General features: G+C 43.3%; 1 protein-coding gene across 2 annotated transcripts in view; it reads right to left on the bottom strand.

The window, feature by feature from the left end:
- The window catches only part of SLC38A3 (solute carrier family 38 member 3), a 342163-nt gene that overhangs the window by 55697 nt on the left and 272257 nt on the right, over positions 1-14209 (bottom strand). For both annotated transcript variants that reach the window (XM_078661256.1, XM_078661257.1), the window contains 3 exons: positions 13154-13233; positions 11351-11451; positions 7922-8046 (listed from right to left, as the gene is read on the bottom strand). In XM_078661256.1, the coding sequence (XP_078517382.1) occupies positions 7922-8046; positions 11351-11451; positions 13154-13233 (306 nt within the window). The remainder of the gene's footprint in view (positions 1-7921; positions 8047-11350; positions 11452-13153; positions 13234-14209) is intronic.

Below are 14209 nucleotides of genomic sequence, written 5' to 3'. Positions count from 1 at the left end.
CTAATGTTTTTGGATGCGCCCCTTTAAAAGGAGCGATGAAAGAAACCTTGCGGTGTTTGAAATTGTAATGCTCCCATTGATTTTGCAGTGTCTGTATCTTTTTTCATTTTCTACAAAGCTGTATCCACAGCTGGGCCAAAGAGGTGTTCTTGATCGAACGGCTGATTTAAGATAGTTGTTTGCATTTCTTGTTTAAAACCAGAAATGCGCAACCATGCATGTCTGCAAAGTAAGACACTGGTGTTGACAGATCTAGATGCAGTGTCTGCTGCATCGAGGGCACATTTGAAGGAAGCATTTGTAATTAACTTGCCCTCTTGGACCAGATCATTGGCCTTGGATTTGTATTGGTCAGGTAAATGTTGAATAAGATCTTCAAGCCCATCATAGTGAGCCCTGTCATATCTGGCAAGCGGTGCTTGTGCATTAGCTATTTTCCAGTGATTGGCTGCTTGGGTATCAACTTGTTTACCTGATGCATCCAGCAGTTTAGACTCTTTGTCTGAAGGTGGAGCTTCACCATAGGTTTGGGAATTAGCACGTTCTCTTGCATTTGAGACTACCAAAGAATCTAAAGGGAGTTGTCCTTTAATGTAAATTGGATCGTTAGGGGCAGGTTTATTTTTTTTATCAATCCGAGGATTGAGAATCCTGATCCTGACAGGGACTTTAAATATATCTGGTGTATCTGTAATGACACCTTTAAGCATGGGTAATGTATGTATTGATTTTTGTGACTGAGCAAATGTATCTAGTAGGAAATCTTCGTCCATGGGGTCTGAATGTAGTTCAACCCCATGATATTGTGCAGCCCTATTAATGAGCTGACTAAAACCTGTATTGTAGTCTGGAGGAGATGGCCTAGATGGGTATACATCCGGATCAGCAAGGTCTGGAGGATCTGTGGGATTGTTGTAATCATCCCATGTATCCTGTGGTGGAGTAGTATTATTATCAGGGTCATCTAAAGGATTCTTATCGTGTCCACCCCGTCCCCTAGATCATCTTCGTCCTGTGTTGGTAAGGGTGAGTATGGAAGTATTGGAGAGAGTCTAGGAGAGTATATAGCAGAGTTTGTAGGAGACAAAGGTTTGGTTGGAAGAATAGGAGAAGAGGGTCTTAGGGGTGAAGTTGCAAAGTATCTTTTCTTCACAGGTACCTCAGGAAAGTGTGAGGTATTTGATTTCCTCTTTTTTTGCTGGGATATTGACAATATGGCTGTTTTAGGGTCAACATGTAATGTATTTTGTTTTGGATCAATAGATTCTGGCCGAAACTGTTCTTCCTGCTTGTTGTCTGCTTTCGGTGCCGATTTTTTCAGTTCCGAGCGTGGTTTTGATTTGGGCTCTGGAGCCGTAGGAGGGGTCTTGTGCTCCTTTGGCTTTGATGTCGGTGTTGAGTCCGAAATCTTCATCCGAGGTCTTATGATCATTTGGTGCCCGAAGATTTCGATACAGAGGCCTTTTTGGGTGTAACTGGAATAGGGTGTGTCCCTGATTTCGGAACCGAAGTGTTTTAAGGGTACCAGCATGCGGCGTGCTCGTTCCCTAACTGCCGGAAGGCTTTTCTTTTGTATCCAGAGTCGGGCCCGGAGGCGGGGCTTCTGAAATTTTCTTTCAGTCTCGACCTAGGCCTTCAGGTGAAGTTTTGACCAGAGCCTTCTGTTTATCTGATGGGGCAGTGGCATGGACGTTTGTACTCACTCGTTGACCTGGAGTAATGTGGTCATCGGAGTCAGTGTCATCTGCTTTAGAGACGATGTCGAGCTCCTCCGAATCCTCTGCCTCTTGAACATTGGGGCCTTCGTCAAAAATTTAGTGTGGCACTGGTGTAGCCTGTTGAGCCATAACGTATAGACGAGCCTGGCGATCACGGATAGTCTTTTTGGAGAAAAAGAGGCGCAAGCCTGGCAATCCTTTTCCTCGTGTTCTGGTGAGAGGCAAAGGTTGCAGAAAGGCAAAGGTTGCAGACCTTGTGATGGTCACTGAATGGAAATTTCGCTCCAACCTGGGGGCATTTTTAAAGCGGAGTCCTTTCCATTACCGTAGGGCTGAATGGCGCAGATAGGGCCAGCGGCCCGCGTCGACGACTAGAATCGAGGATTTTAAGGTTAGCATGTCGAAGGGCACGCAAACGAAACAATACAGTCGAGTGGTGATGGGTTGCGCGTCGAAAAAGGGTTGGAAACACGGTACCGAACTGGAGCGCAGCAAGTTACATCCGAGCCTGATGCCGGAAAAAACAATCTAAAGATGGAGTCGATGCTCATGCGCACTATCATCCATAGGAGGAGTCACATATCTCGTGACTAAAAAGACTTCTTCCAAGACAACAAGAAAGTGCAAAAGTCCAAGCCCAACACCAGATGGCGATCTATGCACAAGTATGTATTCTGCAGCTCATATGCCTCAAACATATTGTTCCCATTTCCTTAAGTGATATAGCATGCACATACAGGCAATAATGGCTGGTGGACACCTGGAAACTTTTTCAAGGAAAACTTAGGTAAGTGTTAATGTTGTTGGTTAGAAGTACTTGGGGATGACCAACTCCTGCAGGGGGCTAGTCAATGGGACCAACCATGTCCGCCAGAACAGTTACCTACATAGAAGAAGCAGTTCTCCAGCAGTTACAGACACTTCATCTGTGTTGCAATTAATTCCTATGAAGAGGTCCTGATTCATGGGATGAAGGGTGCTGAAGTAGCTCTAAAGAGGCTGTGGAAGTGACACGGTTGAAGGGGGTCTTCCTGCAGGGATTGCTTAGTCCACAAACTTGGTGAGGGTGAGAGGCAAGGGTTGCAGAGAGGCAAAGGTTGCAGACCTTGTGATGGTCACTGTGTGGAAATTTAGCTCCAACCTGGGGGCATTTTTTAAGCGGAGGCCTTTCCATTAGCCGTAGGGCTGAATGGCCCAGATAGGGCCAGCGGAACGCGTCGACGACTAGAATCGAGGATTTTAAGGTTAGCATGTCGAAGGGCATGCAAACGAAACAATACAGTCGAGTGGTGATGGGTTGCGCGTCGAAAAAGGGTTGGAAACACGGTACCGAACTGGAGCGCAGCAAGTTACATCCGAGCCCGATGCCGGAAAAAAACAATCTAAAGATGGAGTCGATGCTCATGCGCACTATTGTCCATGGGAGGAGTCACATATCTCGTGACTAAAAAGACTTCTTCCAAGACAACAACAAAGTGCAAACATCCGAGCCCAACACCAGATGGTGATCTATGCACAAGTATGTATTCTGCAGCTCATATGCCTCGAACATATTGTTCCCATTTCCTTAAGTGATATAGCATGCACATACAGGCAATAATGGCCGGTAAATTATTGTCCCTGCAGTTACGGGGGCCTGAGACCCTGGACTCTGTCACTGCCGTCCAAAAGCTCCTCATTCAGCGAGTGCGTCGAATGGGGAGCTTGTGAGAAAGTGACAGCACTACTGCCCTTCAGATAATGGCAATAAGGTTATTAGTACCCCCAGACAACCCAAATAGGGTGCACTGTGGGAGCAGCTGTATCTCACCTTTCTTGCAGCTGCATCTCTCCTGAAGCATGGTGTTCCCATTCCAGCACAAGCAAGGGGACGAACCTGTACAGCTATGTTTGAATGAGCTATGTCAGAGGAAGTGGATGAAGGAGCTCCGCAGAAGAAACCATATATTTTCTCACATTCTCCAGGTGGAAGGCAGCCTCAACTCCTGTAACACTCCATATTTCCTCCAGTGCTTGCCCCCTATGTTGGGGGTTATAGGGGCAGCCCAGAGCACACAGGAAGAGAATGAGCTGGGAGAACAGAATGTTTCTTTGCAGGTCAGTAACGGTAGTGTTGCCTACAAAGGGATCATTCTCATTGCCTGGCTGGCTACCAATGTTCCATCTACTATGATAATATTAATTATTCTCTCTTGCCTAATACCCTCATATACATTCTTATGTCTCTCTCTCTTACTTATTATGAATTCTCTTAGTATTCCTTCCTATTTTCTTCCTATCCCTTACCACACCCCCTTCAAACTATCTTTTTACCTTCCTCCTGTCACTTGAGTACTTAATCATACTCCTATTGTAATATTCCTTTTGCTTTCCTTCTTTGTTTTATTCCTTTCTCACATTCGATGTTACCATTTTTCTTGCCCAGAGTCCACCGTTCACTCGGTTCCTTCCTCATGTCTTTCCTCGTCTCTGTCGTCTTGCCCACCACTCATGTTGACCTCTCCTTAAATTTGAGGAGGGGGGCAGAACATGTAATCTGCTTTCTGATAGGAGTATTTCATGAGTGAAAATATATTTGCATTACAAACATGGTTACTTTTGTTGTAATTCACACTTTGCAGCTAGTAATTTAGATACATGAAAAGAACTGCTGGTTTCCAGGGTACTGTAGGTACCATGTTTTGGAGCATACTAATAAACAGTGCATGTGGACACAAGAGGTGCGCAAAAGGTTATCGGCTGCTTGTTATATTTTTGTTATTGGGTGTACTGGACTAATTTGTTGGTGTAAACAAGACCAGTACTCTCCTTATATGCTGCTCTCAGCTCCATAGTTTTAAACTTCTTCTGTTCTTGTGAGGAAATGGCGTGTATTATATGAATGGCGTGGTAGTGCAACCTCATTGTGTAATACACTTACCAACCCCTTTAGGACCTTTTGGTTAAGTTTCATCTGTCAAACCCACAGCTCAACCCTAGGTAACTGTGGCATTGATCAGCAAGGCTTACACAGAAGAACATGTGTAAAGCATTTAAACGGGACCAAAACAATTGAAGAAGAAATCAACACTTCACTCAAGAAATCCAAAACCAATTCATAAAAATAGACTGTATCTTTACCAGAATTTTGATACTAGAACAAAAAAGATTAACCAGAGGATTATGGAGATATATATTTTACATGCAATAATAAATCAAAGAAATTTCACTCAACCACGAACAAGCCTTGGCAAAGTCAAGAAATTGGACACTTGGAAACTTTTTCAAGGAAAACGTAGGTAAGTGTTAATGTTGTTGGTTAGAAGTACTTGGGGGTGACCAACTCCTGCAGGGGGCTAGTCAATGGGACCAACCATGTCCACCAGACAGTTACCTACATAGAAGAAGCAGTTCTCCAGCAGTTACAGACACTTCATCTGTGTTGCAATGAATTCCTATGACGAGGTCCTGATTCATGGGATGAAGGGTGCTGAAGAAGCTCTAAAGAGGCTGTGGAAGCGACACGGTCGAAGGGGGGTCTTCCTGCAGGGAGTACTCAGTCCACAAACTTGGTGAGGGGGTCCTAGTTGCAGGGTTGATGTCCCATAAAGTCCTCTCGGTCTGGCCGAAGTCCAGTCAACACTGGACTGCCAGTCGTCCGTTGTCATGGTCACAGGCAAATCCTTCCTGAATCAGTAACTCGCCTTGTGAGGGACCCACCATTCCCAGGTTCAGCGAACCTGCGTGCAAATCGGTGCTTCGGGTCTTAGTCCTTGGTGCTGCAAGGAGGTGGTAGAGGCTTGAAAACCTTGGGCCACCTAAGTGCCTCAGCAGGCTTCTTCAGCTGTTCCCTGTGATGCAAACAGGTGGCCAGTCAGCTGGCCCTTGGAGTTCTCTTGTCTTGACTGGCTCTGGGGACGGCTTGTCCTCGAGCACGACATGACAGGCACAGTCTCTTACTTTACTAGCCAGCAAGTGCAGTCTTCATCGGTGCAGCCTCTCTTTGCTGGGCCCTCGGTGCAGGGCAGTCCTTCTTCCAAGTGGGTTGAGATCTGATTTCTGGGTACCAGAGGTGCACTATTTATCTTCAGAAAATGCCCTCAGGGTGGGATGCGGTTGGTAGCCAATGGGCTGCCAGGTTTCCCTCCCTCCTGATGATCACTTCCTGGGAAGTCTGGCGTCTGGCTATCCCAGCATGCACCATTCTGCCCTCTCCCAATATGGCAAGACCCCTCTCTCGAAACTCAGTGCTCCTTAGCCCACCCCCAGATGTGTGGCTAACAGGGGACTATACACCCCTGGAAAAACCGGATTGACAACTGGCCTCTCCTCTCCTGTCCCCAGAGCCATCCTGTTTGCTTAAACAATAGAGAGGCCCTCTACCAAGTGTTACCCCTTTGTCCTTCAAAAGGTGGCTTCTCCTTTGAAGGTCACCTTTTGGGCTAATGCCCGTGTGGCTTCCTGCAGCAGGGCGGTTACACCTCTCTCCAATGCACGTCTCCCCAGGAAGGCAGAAAGCTGTCTACAGGACAATCCCTGTGAATTTCAGTAAACAGGCACTGGCAACATTGGGCAACTAAAGTGCCAACTTCCAAAGTTGCTCTTTGCCTACCAGTGACATTAAATTTGATGTAACCATCAAATTGAATTTAATGCACTGATTCTTTTAATACCAAACAGTACCAATCTTAGTAGTCTCATTCAGAAGTTATCAGGGCTGGGGTGCCAGCTTGTAACTCTCTACTTGCCAATGGGGCTACTAGCTTTTCTACAGATTTAGGGTTTTTACTGCTGAAACTTGTACAAGTACATGTTTCACTTTTTAACATACAGCACCCTGCCTTATGGCTCGTTAGGCCTACCATACGGGTGACTTATATACATTAAAAAAGGAGCTTTGGGCTTTGCCATTACTTTAAATGGCAAAGTTGAGTTAGCAGTTTTAAGCTGCCCTTCCTGTCTGCAGTGGCAGACTGGGAGCCATGTTTTACCATGTCCCACTAAGGGTGGTACAACGAGTGCTGCAGTCTCTGGGGGGCACTCTAACTAATAGACCCAAGGTACCCCTGGTATCATATACTAGGGACGTCAAAGTAAGTAAGACTATGCCAATTAGGGACAAGACAATTAAACATACACTATTGTAGGGTCAGAGCACATGCACTGAGTCCTGTTTAGCAGGGCTAAGGGCATTTAAGAGCCATTACACCAGTACCTAGTAGTCAAAATGAGGGCAAACGAGTCGGGTAACCCTGCAAAAAGCCTGTTTCCTAACACTTCTCTTAAAATTGAATCCTAAAAAGCATATGGCGGTCCCTTTCGCATTTCTGCAACATAATTTAGCCTTTTCGTTCTGGACTTGGCAGTCCTTCTGCCCAGATTTGCAGTTTTCTGACTCCGCTCTTTCATCCTAAGAAAAAGTTGAAAACATCTTCTTCAGAAGTATTTTACTGTTTCTACAACAAGTTTAGATCTTTCTTTAACTTTATATGCTGTATTTTACTTCATCAAGTTTTTTTATTACTTTGATGTATGGCTCAATGGGTAATGTAATGCGCTCTGTGGTCTTTTGAAGTCATTTGTGCTGTATAACAACTAAATATAAATGCAAATCACACTAATATATTTGGTTGATCACATTCCACTGCGCTAATATTCTACTCGTCCATTTAATTTGATTTCAATTTCAATTTTCTACAATGTTTCTATCCCTCCTTTGCACTTTCCTACTAATCTTCTTTCTTCTTTACTAATATCCTTAAGCATTTGTATTTCTATTCTACTCTTTCTTCACTTCCTAGAATAAGTACATCTACTCTTCTACTTACTTCATTTTCTTTGCTCTTGTAAACTTCTGTCTTATTGCCTTATATCGCTTTCTTCAATTTCCCTCCTACTATTTAAGTCTATCTAGCCTGTTCCCCAGCTCCTGGACATTCTATTATCTTCATAATTCCATACTATACTTCATTTCTCAATCCTTGCCTTTTGCTTCTCCGCTCTGTGCTTGTCCCAGACTATTACAGCACATTGTGAAGCACAAGAAGATGTGAAAGCTGGTCCAGGCAGCTGGGTTAGCCTGGCAGCTGAGATTTCCACCACCAAACCCCAAGTACAGCGCCAACTGAGATTTCTTCTTTTGAATTGTTTTCTTTCAATTTGCTGACCCAGGTGACCATTTTATTCATCTGTATGGAATGGCCACCCCTGAAAGTGATACTTACTGGGAAGAGTACTATGGGCACAGTGAGCGTCACCGCTATCAACACTGCTACCCGGACACACAAAATGAGGATATCAAATGGGTCCACTCTGCTGTAGGTGTGCAGCAACTCCGACTCCACTTGATCTGTAGAGAAAGTAGGAGAAAGTAAGAGAGAAGAAAGTTACCCCCAAGATTATTCAGTAAATGTGTGTTAAGAAAGAAGGACATATTTTGATAGAGAGGAATATTACCCACACTAAATACAAATCTACACCATACAAATCTACACATTCCTGACATTATTGGAATATAGTGGTACACATTGAAACCCTCCTGCTGATTCAGAAAACTCAAAAGTCATATAAACAAAAAACAATGATACTCTTGACGAGTGAATAAATGTGTAAAAAAAAACATAAAAACTAGCATGGTCTACGACTTTTGATCACGATGATGACTTGCTATGATTTCTGCAACTATTTCTATTATTTAGCTTAGGGGGGAAATAGGAAGAAACACAAGATCTTAAAGTGGTGTCCGCCAGGTAGCAAGGAAAGCCACTGCAAGTACCAAGTACACATGGAAACTTGAATTTAAAAGAATATTGCTGTAAAGAGGGATAACAGTGAGACACTAGTGCAAATGTGTTCATTAAATGATTACAAAAATAATTTTGTTTTTGTTTAATGAACAAGTTACATTTGGTAACTAATTCCTAGTAAGAAAGTAATTGAAATGTACATATTTGTTGATAGAAATGATTGCTGTGGCTTCCCAAATAATGAACAGTATGTGATTGTGTATATTTAGTAATGCGTTATGATCATGGTGTCAGACTGGGTCTCATAAAAATGAAGGGAGAGGCTCCAGCTCCGAGATGGCCGCTTCTCGCACTTATGTTCGGGCAACACTTTAACAAGTTGAATCAGTCAGAATATAGGTAGTTAAAGTTAGGACCTAGTTTCCACAGGAACAGCATTTTTGTTGTGCTAATGACTTTGGCGCCGTTTGACGAATCTTCACGAAATGTTCAAAGCTTGTGTACAACTCACTCCAGCTGCTGTCTGGAAAGTTTCAGGGTGATTCGTCAAAGGAGGGCCAAGAAAAAGGGGGTGTTTTCCCCATGCAATTTCCTATAGGGATTTTGAACTTGACTACAGCCTGAACTGCTGAATGGAATTACACCATATTTGACAGGAAGCTATCTCTTGGTCCAGAAAGATCCCTTTTTTGTAATTTGGTGTAAATCTGTTCCATAGTTTTGGAGGTATTAAAGAACAAATATTTTTTATATCTAGAGAGTCAAATCCTCAGCAGATCCGACAGATCTCTTGGTGAGATCTGGTTGGCTGCCAACACTTCAACTAGCAAGTGTTGATAGCCATCTTGGGACTCAGACTCAGTCGAGTCCCAAGAATAAACTATAAATAAAATCATATAGCGGCAGGGTAGGAATATTCTGACACCCTACCCAATAACTCATTCTAATTGCACCCAAGGAAGGATTAACCTATGAAACAGGTTGAACACCAGCACGAAATACTGATATAATTTTCCTATTTTCATTTTAATAGATGGCCCAGTGCAGCACTACAAATAAACAATGCAAAGTGGAAGGTATTGCCCCATCCATACTAAAGAGGCACACACTCCTTTGTACTATATTTTTCCTTTCGGTTTCCCATTTTTCCTCCCACTTCCTTTATCTCTATGCATGCTTGAAACAACACTGAAATGTTTTTACTACACAAAACAGCTAGCGTTGTTAATATGTAATAAACTGGAAAAGGAATACAAACACTGTAGTGTCACCCATAGGACAGTGTGCGCATACTCCAGTAGTGATGTTGGTAAGAAAAGAAATCCTTCACTTCCCCGACCACCTTATAAAAAAAGTTCTTACTGTCTCCTGCAAAGGATTTCTAGTCCTGGGGCTGCAATAACAAGCGCACTGCTCAGAGCAGGCATCAGGTTAGCAGGCCCCAGCTGCACCCACCTTGTGATGAACGACCCTGTTTGTAGGTTGCCTGACAGGTCATCTAGCACTACATTCAATTGTGTTTAGCAAGCATATGTAACAAAATATAGGCAATGCTTTATAATACTTTGGGCCGATTCACAGAACTAACAAGACAAAATCCTAAACTTACTACCATTTTGGTATTCACAGAAGGCACTTACTCATTTTGGTATTCACAGAAGGCACTTACTCATTTCGGTATTCAAAGAAGTTAGGACTCCTAACTTTAGGTCTCCTAAATTGAGAAAAATCCTAACTTTGAGACTTTCGGTATTCACAGAAGGCATTTAGAAGTCCTAAAGTTAGGACTCCTAATTTCTGTGAATACCAAAATGAGTAAGTGCCTTCTGTGAATACCAAAATGAGTAAGTGCCTTCTGTGAATACCAAAATGGTAGTAAGTTTAGGATTTTGTCTTAAGTTAGTTCTGTGAATCAGGCCCATTGTGTGCAGGTTCTTACCCAATATTAGTAATCGGGAGGGGAATTTAAGCTGGAGTAGATCTTAACAAAACATGATATCATTCGTAAACAATGGCTGCAGCTGAACTTCCACCAGCAATAGAACATAGACATATCTCAAACAGTTCAGGTCTGCTTTAAAGCCAATTAAGTTAATTGTGATTGATCTATGTCAGCATTTTACCTACTAATATACATCCATGACTCGGTCATGACATGATTGCGGTATGCTATGCCATTGAACTGCCATGACCTTAATGTGACATACTTACAGTGCTAAATCCTCCCCTAGGGATTGCGGCATTAGAGCCACGTCAAAGTCATGGCACACAGAGGAAATGGCCAGGGTGATGTAATGGCTGCCAATGTGATGCAGGCACACTACAGTAGACACCTTGTATGTGTCTGTTTCTCAAATCGACCAATTCATTGAATACTTACAATGATGACTAGCTATTGGAAGATCTGTGGTGGGCTCCGTGGCATACCATGCGGTATACATTGGATAGATATTTCATAAAAATACAGGCTCATCAAACCTGTTTCTTGACTCTCTTTCAGTGGCTGATACACTGTGAAAATTGTCCACACTACAGGTCAGTGTCATCAACTGAGAACACCTTTCATCACACTGAGTGTCTACAATGAAGCTTGATGTATAGCAAAATCCTTTGTTTATGCCACCGGTGTAAGCACGAGCACCATCAAAAATATAAACCTTTCTCCCATCAAGAGCTTTATCATGGCAATTCACATTTTAACCTGATTATTACTTAACTGTGTGTATGTTTTCATCCTCTTTTTATGTCAGTGGGTTGTAAGCTGGGATAAGCGTTAATGCAGATTTCTCTTGTTCTTTTTATCATGAAATGGTACAATAGCAGCTCGTCTTGACGGATAACCGTCATCTCCCAAAGTCAATAGTTAAACCCCGCACTACTACCATAAGATACACCTATGGAACGTACCATAGAAGGTGAGATATCCAAACAGGGCTGCCAGGAAGTACATAACGTACATAACAGTGATGGAAATATTAGAGATGTGCTGCATCTTGCGCTTCGAAGGCCTGTAAAATGAAGAGATAGGTCCTGACTATTAGTTAATCAGGGTTACAGATAGAAACTGCATGGAGCCAGAAAAAAAATTCTCTTAAACGCCACTTTAGAGACAAGCACCAGATTCGCTCTGCCCTTTAATAGTGTCAGAAAAATTAACTTTGACCACTGGAGCCCCCAGAAAAGAGTGAGTGGTGAATAAGGGTACCTTTAGCTCTATCCTTCCCAGGCATCTCTTTGAAGGAACCACCTCTACTGGGTCAGAGATAGGATATGCAAAGGTCTGTATTTTTGGGTGACATTGTGTGAAATAACATGAATAGTACGCACAATCACTTAAATTATGTCAAATGTGGTTTTCAATATCTTGTGGGAAATTTCCCAGGAACGGCATCCCTCACATAAATTCAAGTGAGATGCTGGCAGTAGACTGGTTCAAGCAGAAAAGACTCTTTCTCAAACCAGTTCCCCGCAAGCAAAAATGTATATGCATAATATGGAATTTGGGGAATTTTGTTCAAGAGAGTTTGAACATTTTACAAGTATAATTAGAATTTCACAAGAGCCTGGTCTGAGGACCTTGAGCCTCACTCCCCATTAAATGCTTAGCTTCTCTCTGACTACATCACTTCAAAGTCTGAATGGGCTGCGTTGTCCATTTTATTTCAAACCTTGGTCTTTTCAGGGATGTATGATGTTACAACGCGATCTTTTAGATCGCGGTACATCACAGCGCTTCTTTTACAACGCAAGTCGTTACCATGACTTGCGCTGTAGGGTGCTGGTCTTAGGAATAGTAAGATTTACTATTCCAACTCCAGCCTACGTACAGTAGGGAAGGTGTTGGAATAGTAAATCTACTATTCCTTAGTCTAAAGCGCCCTCCAGCGCAAGTCGTCGTAATGACTTGCGTTGTAAAAGACGCGTGGTAATGGCAGCGCGGTGTTTTGACCACGTTGTCATGGATGTTCCCCATGCAGAATCACTTCTTGATGGCAAAAGGAGGGTTCATCCTTTAAGCACATTCACAAGCACCACCGGCTCTGCTGTTTAATCCCCCTATGGGGTTCGGGTACTCGTATGATAACTGGGTACCAGTTCATCTTCTTGCACAATCACACCTTGGCCCTCATCTTGGGTGCACAATTAGACTACAGTTAAGCATCACTCTCAACCTGAAAGGATTATCGTGAGAGAAATGTGTGCCTAAACAGACGCCAGCACCAGGTGGCCTCTCCGAAAGGAATTACTTCCAAGCCAAAGTAGGAGAGTAAATCACTCTTTAAAAGTTGTTTTTACTCCTGGGGCAACACGTTATTAGTAGGAGAAGGGAGCCGCCTCTGTCAGTCTGAAACTTGGCTCATGTATTGGCGAGAAGGCTACTCCTTACCCCTTCCCATTCAGCCTGGGGCCTTCTCTGGAGGAATCATCGATACACACTTCAAGTTCAGGAGGAATAATTCAAACACATTCACAGAACAAATAGAAAGAGAAAAAGGGAATGAACGGAAGGAAGAGTGGAAAGAAGGATGAAAGAAAAAAAGAGGGACACAAGGAAACAGAAAAGAGAAAACTAGAGATTAAGATTGAGAGGAAACATGGGAACTTAAAAGAGGGATGTTGGAGAAAAACACGGAAAGAACAAAAGAAAAACGATTGGACTGCAAATAAAAATGAAAGAAAAATTAATGATTGAGGCATTAGAAAACTCACTCCTTCAACTCGGTGTATATGGGGAGCACTTCAGGGTGACAGACGAAAGCGAATGCCATGATGGGGATGGTGTACGCCGTCTGTAAAGCAGTGACACAAACATATGAGGCTCCAGTACCCACAGCTGTCGCAGACGGAACATCAGCGATCTGTCCACATCTACCCTACACGGTATCTGTCTTGAACAGTTTTCTCAAATGGGGCAGTGGATGAAAGGGGGATTGATACAGCAAGAGAGCAGCTTGCTCACATACAACGTGCAGAGTTACTTTGCATTCTCCAACCATTCTGACTCTATTGCATATTTCTCTACTTGTTTTGGAGCTAATAACCACCAGCACTTTTTGCTGCAGGTGAAAGACCTGCTTCAAACCTGTGAATCCACTCAGGGTCCATGTAGCAATAACAAATTGTTTTTATATAGCACTTATGCACGTCTGCCTTATCTAAATCTGGTTAGTAACTAATGTTGTTATTGCCCAATGTATGGAACTCAATGTATTGACCTTGGAAGGATGCTCGGCTGGATCATCGTTGGTAGACCTGCCACTTAGTTAACAGCTGTTCAAAGGGAAGCAACGGGCACAGGTGAAGATACAGGAAAGGGCCATACTAGTCACTGGTTCTTTTAGGCAGGCAGCATCCAGAAACCAGGCTTGACAAGGTACACCTAGGATTCCTAGTGCCTCAAGAGGGAAGGGGAAAAAGGGAAGGCAGAGAAACTGCTTCAGCAGATAAGATGGCTTTAATATAACATAGCTGCTGAGTGTCCACATGGCCACATCTGGAGACCTGCAGCTTCTGCGGTCACTAGGAACAAGCCCCCACGGTCTATCACAAGCTATGTTCTGGCGGGTGGCACCAACTCCCTCTAATTCAGAGTGTCCTGCATGTCTCTTTGCTTCAGTTTCACCAAAGCTATAGTTCCAGTAGTTTACACTTGAGAATGTAAAGTCTTTTCAACTTCACACCATTTCCACCATTATCTCTATAAAACTGTGACACAGTGAGTGTGACACACAAACTTTTTACTCTGGTGAACTTTGGCGCTCACTC

This window comes from Lissotriton helveticus, chromosome 9 (genome assembly GCF_964261635.1).
Source record: "Lissotriton helveticus chromosome 9, aLisHel1.1, whole genome shotgun sequence".
NCBI classification, from domain to species: Eukaryota; Metazoa; Chordata; class Amphibia; order Caudata; family Salamandridae; genus Lissotriton; species Lissotriton helveticus.
The sequence above is the reverse complement of the archived record's forward strand: the minus strand, read 5'-3'. Positions and strand labels throughout refer to the sequence as shown.